The following is an 18,674-nucleotide window of genomic DNA, read 5'->3' on the forward strand; positions in this document are numbered from 1 at the left end:
ATTGCTTTAGGTCATGGTGTCCAAAATATTTTACAATCATCTCATAGAAATTCTCCATTGCTCCTCTCCTTGAAGTGCTGAAAACTCCCCATTACTGAAATTTAGTATTGATTGCCCCAAATAATGGCCCTATTTTGAATGACTTATCGTCTTTGTTATCTTTTGCCAGGGAATTGTCTTCCATTTCTGGAAAACGCATTTTTCACAAGAGGAACACCCAAATCTTCTCTTTCAGACCAATAGTCTCTTTCAGTTGGTAAGGCATGATAGTCAGAAAAAATCAAAAACCCGATAAAAATTTTGAGGTCCTCCGAAGTTACAAAAAAATCATGTTTATTTTTCTGTTGGGCGTATCTCATGGTCTCTGTTTGAAGTAGATTATAAAGATCGTCATCAAAAAACTTCTCAAATATTTGTAGTGGTATTAATTCCTGTAATTCTTCTTTTATTTTGTGGAAAGCTTCGACACAACCTTCTTCTTCAATATTTTCATACATGGGTTCTTCCTTAGTCCATTTTGGTGTCCAGGATTTAGTGCTGCATGCAACCTTTTTCCTTTTTATAAAAAATGTGAACAGTGACTAGGGATGTTGGAAGAGTGCAGACAATCACGTGTTAGTAGCGCAAGCGAGATAGACGACAGCAGCTGTTTGTAGTCAAGATGGCGTCAGTTTAGTCACGTTGGTGTATTTGTTGCCGGTATTTTTAATGTTTTTAAGAAAATTATTTTACAATGGCCAGTGAAAAATTAAAGTGTGTTTTCTGTAAAGACAGAAATGGAAAAATAATAATTTTTGTAGAAGACAAATTAAAAAGGTGTAAAGAAGTTTTACAAATACGTGTAAATTTTAAACTTAAATATGATAGTGTACAGTTACCAGAGCAAGTTAATGACATTGATAGATATCACAGAAATTGTTACAATAGCTTTACAGCTCTAAGGGCAAAATATCAAAATTTGTCTGAAATAAAATAAATTTCTCATCAAAAGGCAGATCTTCCCAGTACATCTAGTTCGACATCGATATTAAATACTGCAGTAGATGTTAGCCAAAACCTGCCAGAAAATACACCTGAAAATTCACAAACAGAAGTTAATAGCCAAGAAATTGATACTTCTGATACAATTATTGAGTCTAAGAATGTGGTAAATGTAGAAACAAATTCAAATCCCCAACGAATTCGTTTTTTTTTTGGAAAAGATCGCAAGCAATCAAAAGGTAAATAGCAAACTTTACACTCTTCAAGTGATGCAAAAATTAAAAAAAATATATCAGAGTGTATGACGAAATTAAGTAATCAAAAATTACTAAACAAAATAGAAAAGTTACAGTCAAAGAGTGAAACGACTTTTTATCATCATTCATGTGAATTGGGATATTTAAATGATTATAATAAAGTTATTGCTGATAACCCAGAGACTCCCTGGCATGACAATCGAAGTATTCACCAGTGTATTTTCAAAAAAATCGTATCATTAATAGAAGAAGGAGTTATCAATAATAAAAATTGTTTGCTATTATCTTCTCTTTGTGATACATACAATGATGAATTAAAGCTTCAGTCTCAGTCAGATGTAAATTTAATGACAAATCATTATCATGAGGACAAAGTATTGAAACAATTTAAAAAATTAATCAAAATTATTTCAGAAAATAAAAAAAAAGTTATCACGCATAAAGATTGTAATTTATTAGAAGATAATGATTTGACGAGACTCGAAGAAAATGAGCTTATTGAGAAAGTTGCATTAGTCCTACGGAACACCATTTTAAAAATGGACAAATTAGAATTACCATCGAAAATTAAGCCATCTGATTTAATTAATGGTGAATGTACTATTTCTGAAAAAGTAGATCGATTTTTCAAAACATTGATTGGTGGTAAAGATATTCGTAATAATGATAATTCAAAAGACGATGATGACAATGAAGACAATTAAAATGACGACAGTGATGATGATTGTCAGGATGCGTCCGTTTTTTGTGATATAATAATTAATTAAAAAATCTAACCGCAACTTTCATACAACCATCAGAGTTTTCATTTATTTTCATACCTGAGATTAATCAATTTCTTAACTTTGTACTACAATAAATTATTATTTTCATATCGTATTAACACATTAATTTAATATTTTTTTATCCTTCCTTTGTAATTTATTCGACAACTATTTTTAGACCAAGCAAAATAATATCACATCACTGTTCACATTTAGATCGGCCTGGCTGAAGGTTAACAACCGAATTACTGCTTGGCAAATTAATTTTGGGTTTGTAGTTACTTAAATAATATCATATAAAATTTTTTTTTTTTATTCTAAATTGGCGTTTGGCAGAGTTTAAACAACATCAAAAATGCCTTTCAATAATATATTCGTGTTGCTAAAATTACAATAAAAATAATAAAAAAAAAGCTCCTTATAATTATTTGAAAAATTGATATTTTACCTGTACAGGTACGATGCGCATTGATGAACGCAACCACTACTGCCAGCCAGGTGGCTCGTATGATGTCCGGGAGAGTGAGAGAGAAAGTATATCTAAAAACTGGCCTACCTAAAATTCTCTCTCGAAAACGTTGCCAGCTCTTAGACTATTGTCAGTAGTTCAGTTTAACAGTCATTTATTTTATTCTAGCTGACTGTTTTAATTCGTGCTGCTGTAATTTGTATGCGTTTTTTGTTAGTTTTTATCGAAATAAGTGGAAAATGTACGAGCACCAATTAGTTGCTATGGTCTCACTTTTTTTTACTGATGAGCTTATAGAAACTGTATTTTTCTTTCCCGCTCTCCAGAAAATCAAACTCAATACAATATACCTCCATAATGAAAACTGGATAGACCTATATCTAGACATGCATTTCTACCTTCAATTTCGAATCAAGAAAATATCGTTATTGAACTGAGCTATCGACTTGTCACTTGTTAATTATGATTGCTAAGGTGCGTTTATACTGGCGACACACATATTTTTTCATGAAACTACTACTGTAAGAATTCAAGAAAAAAACTGATTAATGGATCTCTCTCTGATGCAGCGTCGGCGGCGGTGCTGTAACGCGGCACCTGTTAGATCGACGTCGTCGGAGGCGGCATAGCGGCAGTTTCCCGCACGTTGTCGCATCGAAAGCACCGCCACCGCCGCCGCCGGACGAACTCGCTCTCCCCCGCCGCCCCTCGACGTCTCGTCTGCCGCCCCCCCCCCCCTCTTTCCGTGTAAAACTGTGTGTTTTTTTTTGGTTTGTTTTTTGTTTTTGCTGTGACAGGTATTTTTTATTGTTGGCGACCATGAGGTTTTCCGTGCTGATCTTCGCTGGACTCGTCATCGTCACTACTAGTGAAGTTTTAGGCGGTAAGTTTGAAATTAATTTTAAATTTATTCAGTTTATTTATTGAATTTTGTTTAATTAATTTTCCAAATAAAATAACTCCTATAAAAATATAAAAATAAATACAACAATAAAATAATTAAAAAAAAATGTATCGATTATTAGTGAAAAAATAGCGTCAATTTTAAAACTGGATGCCAGTAGAAACGCGCCTTAATATATAAAACTAGCTGTCATGCTTTCAACATTTCGTCATTAAGGTGCGTTTATATTGGCGATCTTATGGTGCGACACGCCGAGGCAGGTATGCATTCTAAATCAAATTACTTCTATAACAATATAAAAATAATTAAAAAATACATAAAATTTTCTAATTTACATTTGTGCGTTCGCACACATTGTCATTGGTGTATTCGCGCCCTAAAATAGCCAATAAGAATGGGCTTAAATCTGTAAATCTAGCTGTCATATTTGTCCCTTCTAATTTTCTTAACAGTTTACCGTGAAGGTGCGTTTATGTCGGCGATCTTCAGATGCGACACGCCAGGGCAACCATATTTTTTAATAAACCTACTGTTACGAAAAACATACAAATATTAATAAAAAATAATGATTTATTAAATTTTAATAAGAAAATGGAGTATTTGCCAATAAAAACAAACCTTAACGTGTAAAAAACTAACTCATACTTGTCACTTTACAAAACCATGACATTTCGTCTCTAAGGTGTGTTTGTATTAGCGATTCTAAGATGCGACACGCGAATGCATCCATGTTTTTTTATTTAATCTACTACAGACAAATAGAAATATATTTGTCTATATAAAAAATAATTATATCTATATTGTATATATAAAAAAAAATTAAATCAAGGAAACCTGTTAAATTTTCATCAGAAAATGGCGTTCTTAACAATAAACATGCACCTTAATGTGTAAAAACAACCTGTCTTACCTGTCACCTGTCATTCTCTTGACATTTCGTTTGAAGGTGCACGCGTATTGGCGATCTTAAGGTGCGACACGCCAATGCAACCATGCCTGTAACTCGAAAAATTCATCCAATTTCCCAAAGATACTGGTCATCAAATATACAGCATCACAGAAAGACACATGCTTTTAATTTAAACTGTTACTTCGATAAAATTCAAATATTTATTTAAAAAAATATTGAATTTCTATGTTAAAACCGCACTTTACCATCTAAAAACTGTCATACTTGTCACTTGTCATTCTCTTAAAATTTCGTCATTAAGGTGAGTTTGTATTGGCTATGGTGTGCCGCGGCAATCATCTATTCCAAATGAGGGGGTCAGAAGCCAAGGGGTCCAAGTAACAAATTAAGAGTTTTGAGAATGTTTGATTTTAAGTTTTAGGTCATTAAAAAATATTATAAAAGATATTTTATATTTCTGTTTTTATTAAATATTGTAATTTTAATGTCTCAAAATGCATTTCATAAATTCTAGACATCATTTTTTGGTTTATGTAAGGCTTTTTTGCGAATTAAAACTCATAGGCCAGTCACTTAAACCCCTTTGTCTTAAAAATAAAATACATAACAATTTATCAAAATAAAGAAATGTTTATTTTAATGAAGAAATTAGCATCTCAATATAAAGAAAAACATATTAATCATCATCGGTTCAAAATTTCTGTAAGTGTCTATATCCTCTTCTTGGGTGACATTAATTTGTTGTTGTTGAAGCCTGGAGGTTTTTCCTTCATATAACAGATCCTTGTAAAATGTATGGTGGACAGGCGGAATAAAAGGTAGTAGCTGCAAGAGATTCTGATACTTGGCCAGTTTACTTTTTGGTGGGGTAACATGCCAATTTGGCATGCTACAGTGGTTGGCTGATTCCTTGGGCGTCCAGTAGTATTTTTTTGTTTTAGGTCCATTATATTAAATGCGATTTCTTGGTTGTAGACTTCTTTATAAAACATCTTGTAAGGTTCGGATTTTTAAAATGCACTCATTGCATCTTACTAAGGCCTACAATTTTTGGTTTTATGTAGCTATCCATTGAAGATATTGACTTAAAGTCCTGAGGGTGCATTTTAACCACAATAAATTTGCGACTAACGCCTCCCACAAAACGGATCCAATCATCAGGAGTAAAGATGTTTGTAAGCTTCCTTTTTGATTTTTCTTCAAGGGCAAAATCCTAGTCGCACTCTATGAACGAATGGCCCGAGACAAGAAATTGATAATCTACGCTTTTGATGTGGGTATGTTGCACAATATAGGTCCAGAAATTCACTATATTTTTATTTTCATTTTGTCCGCCGCAGTTGTCACTGAAAGCGTCTATATGGGTAATAGTTGGTGGCAGACATTCAATATATTTGATTAGACATGATAAAACCTTCTGAGACCCTTTTGCTGCCATTCCCTCATACCACATATACATGTTGCCAGTACCAGTAGCTAGATCATGTATTCCAAGGTTGTATGTCCATAGTTGACATAAATAGTACACTTTGCTGCATGTAACAAATGGAGTGGGTGTAGTTTTTTGCAGGTCAAAACATATGGCACGACGAGTTTAAGGGGATTTTTTAGCTAAGGTAGTGGCCTGATTCTTCAAGGATTTAACAGAAAACACTTTCCTTAAATAAATCTCGTGGTCGCGGAGTAAGCTCTTTTCTTCAGAACCTGGATCTAGGGCATCCATTTTGATTTTTAAAATATCGCAGGTTGAGCGGTGTAAGGCCGGTGAATACTAAGGTTGAACTGAGTGTTAAAAATGTCACGGTATTTGCTGTTTTTTACAGGATCTGTTCGTCCTTGTGAACAAAAGTCTTTATACAAACTGTACATTTTTGAAATATTTAATTCTGGAGATAGATATTTACGGTTTGGGTTATCCTTTCTTGTATCATGGCTAATAAACTTAGGAAAGGAATTTATATGCTCTTTCACTAAATTGATAGTGTCCTCGCTTAGTTTATTTCCACGAGTATGACGACCTCTTTGATCTGTATGGGCGATTCCTGTTTCTTTATGTTTACTGACAGCGTTATAGAACCTCTTCTGAGAAATATCCAACGTACACAAAAAATACTGCTTACTAACGCGATAATTTTTCAACGTTATGATGGTGCTGGCGTTTTTTTTTTGAGAAACTGCAAGTCGATTGGGTCGTTTAGGAATATGCTTAGAAACAATGAATAAAGTTTGCATGTCCCAACCATTTTGCTTCTTTCCGAGATCCCAGAAATCTGAAAATATAGACATGCGCACTTCTTCGGTAAAATGTTCATTACATTTGTATCTAGAAATGTGATTGTACAGTTTAACTGATTTTGCTTCATGAACTTCACCCTGCCGTCCAACGTACCTTTGGCCAGAGTTACGCTTCAGTTTTGATTCGGATCGCTTCCACTGTGCTATTTTTCGTGTTCGTTTCTTGGATGTACTTGCTTGAGGTTCTCTTTCTGAATCTGAAGAAGACTGTGAACTATTTTGATTTGGGACGTAGTCCATATCAACATCGGAATTATCCCTAAACGGATCTAAAATTAAAAAAAAATAACGTCAAGGAAAACACATTTTAACAAATTATATAGCACTTTGAGAACTTACCATTTTGGTCTTCATCAGAAGTAACCATTTTGATTTAAAAAAAACTTAAAAACTGTTAAAACTTGCAAAACTTAAACCTTCCACTTCGCGTGTAATCTATTAAATGACTGATGCTTGATTTCCGTTAAATTTGCTTTATTAATTTTTTGAGCGGTACATGGCAGATTTAAAAGAAAATAGTGCCTTAGCGCGTCGCATTATAAGCGAGTACAAATGCACCTTAACCTCAAACTGTCATCAGCGTGACAAATGAAAAATGTGATAACACGTTGTTACATGTTAAGGTACGTTTTTACGATGAACAATGTAAGAGCGTAATTTTTTAAAATAAGAACTTGCATTGAAATTATTAATTAGTTTTTTACTAGTACATAGAGGCTCCTTAAAAAAAATTAATGCCTTAACGTGTTGCATCATAATATCGGCAATACAAGCGCCCCTTAACGCCGAACTGTCAAAAATATGGAAAGTGACAAATATGACAGCTAGATATACCGTTTAAGGCACGTTCCTATTGGCGATCTTACAGTGCGAGCGCACCAAAGACGCCATCTTACGTGTTGTTTAAATTAAACATATTAAGTCCATAAAAACGGGCATTTATATACTTAATGCAACTAATTCGACCCTAAAATTTAATAGACGCGTGCTCCATCATTGCTTTACTAAAATCAAGGTCGCCATTTTTTTAAATAAATAATGTAAGAAAGTATTTAAATTTCTATTATTTTTATTTTATAATCTATTCACTATTTTAGTAGTATCTAGTAGTTTTAAAAAAATGTGACTGAATTGACTTGTCATAAGATTGCCGATATAAACGCACCTTAACGACGAACTGTCAAAAGTAAAACAAGTGACAAGTATGACAAATAGTTTTATATTTTAAGGTGCACTTCTATTGATGATCTTATGGTGCAAATACATCGACGATATCATGGTGAATTTGAGCTACTTAAAAAAAAATTTCATGAAACTTATTTATTATGTGCTTACTTTTATTATCTGCTAATGTTTGTATTATTACAGTAAATTCATTAAAAAAATTAAGTGCCAAGACAAGTGTACTTACAGTGTTTCATTAAAAAAAAATGGCTGCCTTGTCGTGTTGCAAAATTAAATCGCCAACATAAACGCACCTTAACTAAGTCGTTACATGTTGAGGTGCGTTTTTATTGGCGACTTTACAAGAAACACGTCAATGACGCATTTTTTTAAAAGAATTAATTTAATAAAAATAAATTAAAATTTCAATTAAATTTGCTTCATTAATTTTTTCAGCGGTACATGGCAGATTTAAATAATTAGTGCCTTAACACGTCGCATTATAAGATTGCCAATACAAATGCACCTTAACCTAAAACTGTCATCAGCGTCACAAATGAAAAATGTGATAGCACGTTGTTACATGTTAAGGTACGTTTTTACGACGAATAATGCAAGAACGCCATTTTTTTAAATATTTATTGTAATAAAGCATTAAAACTTGCATTAATCAGTTTTTTACTAGAGGCTCCTTAAAAAAAATTGATGCCAATACAAGCGCACCTTAACGCCGAACTGTCAAAAATATGGGTATGTATATAAGTGACACATTTGACAGCTAAATTTACCGATTAAGGCGCGTTTCTATTAGCAATCTTAGTTAGGGTGCAAAAACATCAAAGACATAATCTTGGATATGAGTTACGTTAAATAACACTTCATTTAATTTATACTAATATCTTTCAATTTTTAAATTTTCACAGTAGTTTCTTAAAAAAAATTACTGTCTACGGGTTTGATAACATAAGATCGCCAATACAAGCGTACTTTAACGACAAAGTGTCAAGAGCATGACAAGCTACAAGTGTGACAGTCTGATTTTACATGTTAAGGCACATTCCTGTTAGCTATCTTAGGATGCGAAGACACCAACGCGGCCACTTTGCATAAGAGTTATGTTAAAAAATATTAAATTCATTTATTTTATTGTTGGTCATGGATCAACATGCTCAACATTATCAAGTGTAATATTAAGTTATTACATGTTAAGGTGCGTTTTTATTGGCGATTTTACGAGAAGATGCCTAGAACATCAAGTTTTTTATGAATAAAGTAATGAACCATTAAAACTTCCATGAATTTATATTATAATCTAATTATTTTTTTACTAGTATGTATATGGTAGTTTTTTTTTAAATTATTGCCTTGACGGATCACATCATAAGATCGCCAATCTAAACGCACGTTTAAGTTGTTTAGTTCAGCATTAAGGTTCATTTCTATTAGCGACTTTAAGCGATACGCTAGGGCAACCATATTCTTCATTAAATTGTTAGAATTAAAATACAATCATTTATAAAAAAAAATTATTGAATTTTGATAAGAAAATAGAGTATTTGCTGTTAAAAACTGACCTTATTACAATGCAGTGTTTGTAATACTGTGAAAAAAATATACACATTTATAGAAAAAAATTATTTCGAGGAAACCTGATGAAGTTTCATCAAAAAATGGTGTCCTTGATAAAAATTGCACCTTAACCTGTAAAAACAAGCAATTTTGACTTTAAGGTGCGTTTTTATTGACGATCTGAAGATGCAGCATGCGCAGGCAACCATGTTTTTATTTAAACCACCACTACAATAAAAATAATATACTTTATTAAAACTGATAAATTCATTAAATTTTGATGATAAAATAAAATGTTGTTTGCCAATAAAAATATACCTTAATATGTAAAAATTCGCTGTTTTACTTATCACTTTACAAGGTCTTTAAGGTAAAACATGCCGGGTAAACAATATTTTTTATTTAAACCCTTACTTATATATTTAAAGAAAAAAATGAATTCAAGGAAATCTATAGAATATTCATTAGAAAATAGCGTCCTTGCCATGCTCGCCAATATAAACGCACCTTAACATGTAAAAAGAAGCTGTCGTACTTGTCATGCTCTTGACATTTCAACGTTCGAGTGTGTTTGAATTTGTGATCTTATGACGTGAAACTGTTCAAGGCGCCTCCTTTAATTACTTAAAAAAATTAATCTATTTTTAGTTTTAGTTTATATTGTTATTAATTGCCAGCTGACAGTGGACATACGAGATGTCGTTAAGGCAAATATACATGAATGCGCAATTGTCATTGTCGACACAGTTGACAGTTGACCGCTGACACAAGCGTTAAGGCGGTTACATATGATTGCGCAATTAATATCACAAAAACAAATATTTTCCCGAGACTTTCAAAGGGGAAAACTGGTACAATACAAGTGCTCGGTTTATTATTCGTATTGTTTTCAGTTATTAAGCGCGATAATAAAACCCGCGCGGCGCTACAGACATCCATTAAGAGTTTTCAATTACGGCGAATGCCGAGATTAAAAAAAAAAAAAAGAAAAGAGAGAAAAAGTGCGAGAAAAGCGCGAGCGAAGAGTCAAATTCTTCTCTCCGCTTTAAATTAGTGCCTGGATTTTCCACCGGCATACCCGTAATTAAAAAATCTTTAATAAAACGGCGCGAGGCCTTTGCTACGTGTGGCTTCACGTACACCACAGAAATTCTCTATACACACGTTTCACTTTATGTCATTTTTTTCTTTAATATCAAGATGATTATGATTAATCAGTCGTGGCATCTTAAGATCGCCAATACACACCCTCCTTAACAAAAAAATGTCAACTGTGTGACAAGTGACAAGAATGGCAGCTCGTTTTTACATGAATCTTCTCATAGTTTCTTACGCATTATGATCACGATTTTCTATTATCATCTATTGTTCATTTATATACTGCGTCAGTTAACTCTATCTGCTATAGATTGAATAAGTTGACTGGAAGAATCTATAGTAGCCTGAGCAGCAACAGGCATACAACCCACCTTAACGTCAAAGGTATAACAAGTGACAAGTATGACAGTTTATTTTTACATGTTAAGGTACGTGTTTATTGTCAAGGATGCCATTTTTTGATGAAAATTCAACAGTGTTCACTAAATTAATTTTTTTAATAAATATTTGTATTTTTATAGTAGTAGTAGTAGTTTAAAAAAACATGGATACATTGGATAGTGGCATCTGAAGATCGCCAATATAAACGTCCCTTCACGCCAGATTGTCATGAATACGACACGTGACACGTATAACAGCCTGTTTTTACATCTAAAGGTGCATTTTTATTGGCGAATACGACAAGGACAAAAACGTAATTTTCTGATGAAATTCTTTAAATTTCATTGTATTTTTATTGTAGTAGTAGAAGTGGTTTAAATAGGTTGCTATATATGGTTACCTTATCGTGTCGCATCTTAAGATTTTTAATACACAGGCACCTTAAGGTCAAACCTCATCAAAATAACACATGACAAGTATGACAGCTTGTTTTCATATGTTAAGGTTCATTTTTACTAACAAGGACGCCATTTTCTGTTGAAAATTCAATAGATTTCATTAGTATAATTTTTTCTATAAATATTTACATTTTTATCGTAGTAATAGTTTAAATTAAAAAAACATGGTTGCATTGGCATGTCGCTTAAGATCGCCAATTAAGTGCACCTTAACGCTAAGCAAATTAGAAGTATGCAAAATGACAGTTAGATTTACAGGTTAAGGCGCGTTTTCATTCCCATCTCAGGGTGCGAATACATCAATGACACCATCTTGGATATGAGTTACGTTAAATAAAATTTCATTAAATTTATTCTAATATTTGAAGTTTTTTAGATTTTTACAGTCGTTTAATTAAAAAAAAAATCTCATCTTGACGGGTCGCATCATAAGAGCGCCAATACAATGACGCCTTAACGCCGAGCTGTCATCAGCGTGACAGCAAGTAGCAACAGACCTTAACCTAAAAAGCTAGCAGTCATACTTGTCGCTTTTTCTCCTCTTAATGGTTCAGCGTTAAGGAGTGTTCCTACTGGTCATCTTGGGATGTGATACACCGAGGCAACTACCAATATTTATAGAAGTTTTTTTTATTGACTTTTGAGGAGAAATTAGCCTGTTTACCAGCAAAAACAAATAGTTTTACATATTAAGGAGCGTTTTTATTGACGATCTTTGGATGTGAAACACATAATACAACATAAGATCGCTAATAAACGCACCTTAAAACCGAACTGTCATCAGCGTGACAAATGACAAGTGTTACCTGTTAAGGATCGTTTTTATTGGAGATTTTATAAGGAACACGCCATTTTTTAAAAAATAAATAACGTGATTAAAATTTCTATTAACTTAATTTTATTTTTTTTACATTTTTTAGTAGTTCTTTGAAAAAAAATTAGTACCTTGAGGTTCGCACTATAAGATCACCAATAAAAGCGCACCTTAACGCTAAACTGCCAAGAACATGAGAAAAGGAACCTAAGACAAGTATGACAGCTAGATTTATAGGTTAAGGTGCGTTTTTATTGCTAATTTTATAAGAAATGAGTTCGCCAATTTGTTTTGTAAATAATGTAATAAAACATTAAAATTTCCATTAAATTTATTTAACGATTTAATAATTTTTTTACTAGAACATGGCAGTGTAAAAAAATGAGTGCCGTTGCGTGTCGCATAATGAAATTGCCTATACAAGCGCACCTTAACGTCGAACTGTCACAAGTGACCATGACAGCTGATTTTATAGATTAAGGCGTGTTCCTATTGGCACCTTAATGCGAAACTGTCAAGAGCATGAAAATTGTGACAGCAAGTTATTTTATATTAAGGTGCAATTTTTTGGCAATTTTATGAGAAACACGCCAAGGGCGCCATTTTTTATAAATAAATATTAACATTAAAAATTTAATTCAACTAGTTAATAAAAAATACTGCTTTAACGTGTCGCATTTTAAGATCGCCAACACAATCGCATCTTAACTTCAAACTGTTAAAAGTAAGACAAGTGACAAGTATGACAAGTAGTTTTACATATTATGGTGGTTTTTAGGGTTAGCGGTCTTAGGGTGCGAAAAAATCAACGACACCATCTTGGATATGAGTTACGTTAACTAACACTTTATTTAATTTATACTAATATCTGTAAATTTTTGAATTTTCACAGTATTAAAAAAATTACTGTCTACCAGTTGCATCATAAGATTACCATTACAAACGCACCTTAATGCCGAACTGTCAAAAACAAACAATGTGACAAGTATGACAGCTTCGTTTTACGGGTTAAGGTGCGTTTCTATTGGCGATACAATGGTTCATTATATTTTAAAAGAAACACGCTAAGAACGCCATTTTCCAAAATAAATATTGTAACAAAGCATTAAAATTTCTATTTAATTTACTTTATAATCTATTTACTTTTTTAGTAGTATCTAGTAGTCTTACAAAAATGTGACTGAATTGATTTGTCATAAGATTGCCGATGTAAACGCACCTTAACGCCGAACTGTCGAAAGTAAAATAAGTGACAAGTATGACAAATAGTTTTACCTATTAAGGTGCGTTTCTATTGGTGCGAATACACCAACGACGCCGACTCCTAATTTTTTTAAATTTTGACACTAGTTTTTCATTTTAAAAAAATACTGTCTTAGAATGTCTTATCATAAAATCGACAATAGCACTGCAAACGTCAAACTGTCAATAACATGACAAGTTTGACAGCAACTTATTACATTTTAAGGTGAGGTTTCTTCGTCGATTTTACGAGAAACATACCAAGAATGCAATTTTTTTGATAAACAAAGTAATAAAGCATTAACATTTCCATTTAATTGAACATCTATTAATATTTTTATTAGTACATAGTAGTTTTTTAAAGAACTTACTGTCGTGGCGTGACGCATTTTAAGATCGCCAGTACAACCACACCTTAAAGCCGAACAGTCAAGAACCTGAGAAGTGACAACTATATTAACAGGTTAAGGTGCGTTTCTATTGATAATCTTATAGTAGAAATACGTCAACGATATCATGGTGGATTTGAGATACGTTAAATAAAATTTATTTAATTGTCTGTTAAAATTTGTATTATTACAGTAAATTCATTAAAAAAAATGCATGCCTTGGCGTGTCACATTCTAAAATCGCCAATACAAGCGTTACTTAACGCTGAACTGCGAAGAACATGTGGACTTACAGTATTTCATGTTAAAAAAATGGCTGCCTTGTCGTGTTACACATTTAAATCGCCAACATAAATGCACCTTAACGCCGAACTGTCATCAGCGTTACAAATGTGATACCAAGTCGTTACATGTTAAGATGCGTCTCTATTGGCGCTTTTACAAGGAACACGTCAATGACGCATTTTTTTAAAGAATTAGCATTAAAATTTCCATTAAATTTGCAAACATAATTTTTTGAGCGGTACATAGCAGATTTGAAAAAAATTAGTGCCTTAACACGTCGCATTATAAGATCGTCAATACAAATGCACCTTAACCTCAAACTGTCATCAGCATGACAAATGAAAAATATGATAGCACGTTGTTACATGTTAAGGTACGCTTTTAAGACGAACAATGCAAGAATGCCATTTTTTAAAATATTTATTGTAATATAGCATTAAAACTTGCATTATTCAGTTTTTTACTAGAGGCTCCTTAAAAAAAATTATGGCCAATACAAGCACACCTTAACACCGAACTGTCAAAAATATGGGTATGTATATAAGTGACAAATTTGACAGCTAAATTTACCGATTAAGGCGCGTTTCTATTAGCAATCTTAGGGTGCAAAAACATCAACGACACCATCTTGGATATGAGTTACGTTAAATAACACTTCATTTAATTTACACTAATATCTTTAAATTTTAAAATTTTCACAGTAGTTTCTTAAAAAAAAATTCTGTCTACAGTTCGCATCATAAAATCGCCAATACAAGCGTACCTTAACGACAAAGTGTCAAGAGCATGACAAGTGACAGCTTAATTTTACATATTAAGGCGCATTTCTATTAGCTATCTTAGGATGCGAATACACCCACGCGGCCACCTTGCATAAGAGTTATATTAAAAAAAATTAAATGCATTTATTTTATTGTTGGTCATGGATCAACATGCTCAACATTATCAAGTGTAACATCAAGTCATTACATGTTAAGGTGCGTTTTTAGTGGCGATCTTACGAGAAAATGCCTAGAACATAAAGTTTTTTATGATTAAAGAAATGAACCATTAAACCTTAGATGAATTTATATAATAATCTAATTATTTTTTAACCAGTATGTACACGGTAGTCTCTTAAAAAAATTAGTGCCCTGACGGGTATTTACATGTTACGTTAAATTAAATATAAATTAATTCCATGAAATTTATTAATATTTTTTTAATAGTACGTAGTAGTCACTAAAAAAATTACTGCATTAACATGTCGCATTATAAGAACGCCAGTACAAACGCATCTTAATGAAGGACTGTCAAGAGCATTACAAGTGACAAGTATGACAGCTTGTTTTTACATCTTAAGGCGCGTTTCTACTGGCGATCTTATAGTGCGAAAACACCAACGACTCCATCTTGAATTTTGCTACACTGTCAAGTTCCATTGAATTTATTTTATTATCTATTAAATTTTGTGTTTTACGAGTAGTTTCAATAAAAAAAAATCGCTGCTCTGGCTTGTCGCCTGTTAAGATCGCTAATACCAGTGCACCTTAACGCTGAACTGTTATTAGCCTAGCAAATATGATAGCAAATCGGAACGTGCCTTAACTTGTAATACTAGCTGCCATACTTGTCACTTCTCCTTTAAAGCAAGCAACCAATTTTTTTATATAAATTATATAAATTTTAATTAATTTATTCTATTAAAATTAATTTTTATATTTTTACAGTTGTTTCATTTAAAGAGAATAATTGTCTTGGCGTGTCGCATTATAAGATTACCATTACAAACGCACCTTAATGTCGAATTGTCAAAAGCATGAGAAGTGATAGATTAATAGGTTAAGGCGCGTTCCTTCCTTCCGCCTTAAGATATTTCCAATACAAAATCTCAACGCCGAACTTCAAAAACAAATAAAGTGACAAGTATGACAGCTGGATTTACAGGTTAAGGCGCATTCCTATTGGCGATCTTATAGTGCGAATACACCAACGACGCCATCTTGGATACTTTTCATTTAAATAAAATTTAAATAAATGTATTCTGTTAAAATTAATTTGTGTATTACAATTGGTTAATTAAATCTTAAAGTCGAATTGTTAAAAGCATTTTAAATATGACAGCTTCGTTTTAGGGGTTAGGGTGTGTTTCTATTGGCGATACTATGGTCCAATGTATTTTACAAGAAACACGCTAGGGTCGCCATTTTTCAAAATAAATAACAAAGCATGAAAATGTCTATTTAATTTACTTTATAATCTATTCACTTTTTTAGTAGTATCTAGTAGTTTTAAAAAAATGTGACTGAATTGACTTGTCATAAGATTGCCGATGTAAACGCACCTTAACGCCGAACTGTCGAAAGTAAAATAAGTGACAAGTATGACAAATAGTTTTACCTATTAAGGTGCGTTTCTATTGGTGCGAATACACCAACGACGCCGACTCCTAATTTTTTTAAATTTTGACACTAGTTTTTCATTTTAAAAAAATACTGTCTTAGAATGTCTTATCATAAAATCGACAATAGCACTGCAAACGTCAAACTGTCAATAACATGACAAGTTTGACAGCAACTTATTACATTTTAAGGTGAGGTTTCTTCGTCGATTTTACGAGAAACATACCAAGAATGCAATTTTTTTGATAAACAAAGTAATAAAGCATTAACATTTCCATTTAATTGAACATCTATTAATATTTTTATTAGTACATAGTAGTTTTTTAAAGAACTTACTGTCGTGGCGTGACGCATTTTAAGATCGCCAGTACAACCACACCTTAAAGCCGAACAGTCAAGAACCTGAGAAGTGACAACTATATTAACAGGTTAAGGTGCGTTTCTATTGATAATCTTATAGTAGAAATACGTCAACGATATCATGGTGGATTTGAGATACGTTAAATAAAATTTATTTAATTGTCTGTTAAAATTTGTATTATTACAGTAAATTCATTAAAAAAAATGCATGCCTTGGCGTGTCACATTCTAAAATCGCCAATACAAGCGTTACTTAACGCTGAACTGCGAAGAACATGTGGACTTACAGTATTTCATGTTAAAAAAATGGCTGCCTTGTCGTGTTACACATTTAAATCGCCAACATAAATGCACCTTAACGCCGAACTGTCATCAGCGTTACAAATGTGATACCAAATCGTTACATGTTAAGGTGCGTCTTTATTGGCGATTTTACGAGGAGCACGTCTATGACGCATTTTTTTAAAGAATTGGCATTAAAATTTCCATTAAATTTGCTTCATTAATTTTTTGAGCGGTACATGGCATATTTGAAAAAAATTAGTGCCTTAGCACGTCACATTATGAGATCGCCAATACAAATGCACCTTAACCTCAAACTGTCATCAGCGTGACAAATGAAAAATGTAATAGCACGTTGTTACATGTTAAGGTACGTTTTTACGACGAACAATGCAAGAACGCCATTTTTTTAAATATTTATTGTAATAAAGCATTTAAACTTGCATTAATCAGTTTTTTGCTAAAGGCTCCTTAAAAAAAATTAATTCCAATACAAGCGCACCTTAACGCCGAACTATCAAAAATACGAAAAGTGACAAATATGACAGCTAGATATACCGGTTAAGGCGCGTTCCTATTGGCGATCGTACAGTGCGAGCGCCCCAAAGACGCCATCTTGCGTGTTGTTCAAATTAAACCTATTAAGGCCATAAAAGCGGGCATTTATATACTCAATGTAACAAATTCGACCCTAAAATTTAATAGACGCGTGCTCCATCATTGCTTTAGTGAAATCCCGTATTCCCGAGCGCGTCCCGGAATAATTCTGTTTGCTAATTAGATGATTTCTCGCTAGATTAAATGGCGGGTTTGGTGTGTAGTTTTGCGTTTTCCATCCTCTTCCCTCCCTCCTCCTCCTTTCTGGAATTTTTGGAAGAAAAGCCTCGATTGTCTGGAAGAAGGAAACAATAGACCACTGGCAAGAAGCCGATCAAAATTCCCCGGATCCATTCCGCATTACTTCCAATGAATTAAATTGAAATCCAATTAAGCAAATCTGGCCCAACAACAATAAAAATTGATGCCAAAGCAGATTTTAATTAAAAACCCGTCGAATTTCTGTTATTGTTTTACCGGATTTTATTTTCGGGGAATTAATTAAATTTATCCATCCCGCACCCTCCCCGTGGGGGTGTTATTTGAAATGCACTGAAATTACACCATATTATATCGCTCACCTTGTATATTAATTTCCATTTCACTATAATAACCTCTAATTATGGGAACAATTGACGGATATAAATCGGCCCTATTCTCGCCTAATTTATCCCGAAAACACACACAAATACCCCGAGGAAGGGCTGCCGAATGCCTCTCTTTTATACGGAATTGACGGGATCATCAATATGAATTTCCTCGGGATTTTCTCGGCCGTAACGTTTAACGTGTGGAAATTTGTAGGAAAATGGCAGAGGGAGCAGGGGGTTAAATGTGGATTTTTTTTAATGTTTTCCCAAGCAGTTAAAATTTTCTAAAATTCTCTGGAACAGGCTAGAACTATTTCTTTATTATGTTTTCCGGTAGTTTAAGTGGTATTTCATATTCTTTAAGCAGTGACTTACAGGGATTTTCCACACTTTTGCCCCTCTTTTCTAGGCAAATAATATAATATTTTTATTTTAACAAGATTTATGCAGTTAGTATGACTTCAGTTGCCTGGATGAAAACATT

At 32.9% G+C, this 18,674-nt stretch overlaps 1 protein-coding gene across 1 annotated transcript in view; it reads left to right on the forward strand.

Moving 5' to 3' along the window:
• Positions 1–3,213: 3,213 nt before the first annotated feature.
• LOC126747023 (uncharacterized) overlaps positions 3,214–18,674 on the forward strand; it is a 312,317-nt gene continuing 296,856 nt past the window's right edge. Inside the window, exon 1 of the mRNA XM_050455507.1 lies at positions 3,214–3,354. Within this exon, the coding sequence (XP_050311464.1) occupies positions 3,291–3,354 (64 nt within the window). The 5' untranslated portion in view covers positions 3,214–3,290. The remainder of the gene's footprint in view (positions 3,355–18,674) is intronic.

Source organism: Anthonomus grandis, chromosome 18, assembly GCF_022605725.1.
Source record: "Anthonomus grandis grandis chromosome 18, icAntGran1.3, whole genome shotgun sequence".
Lineage (NCBI taxonomy): Eukaryota > Metazoa > Arthropoda > Insecta > Coleoptera > Curculionidae > Anthonomus > Anthonomus grandis.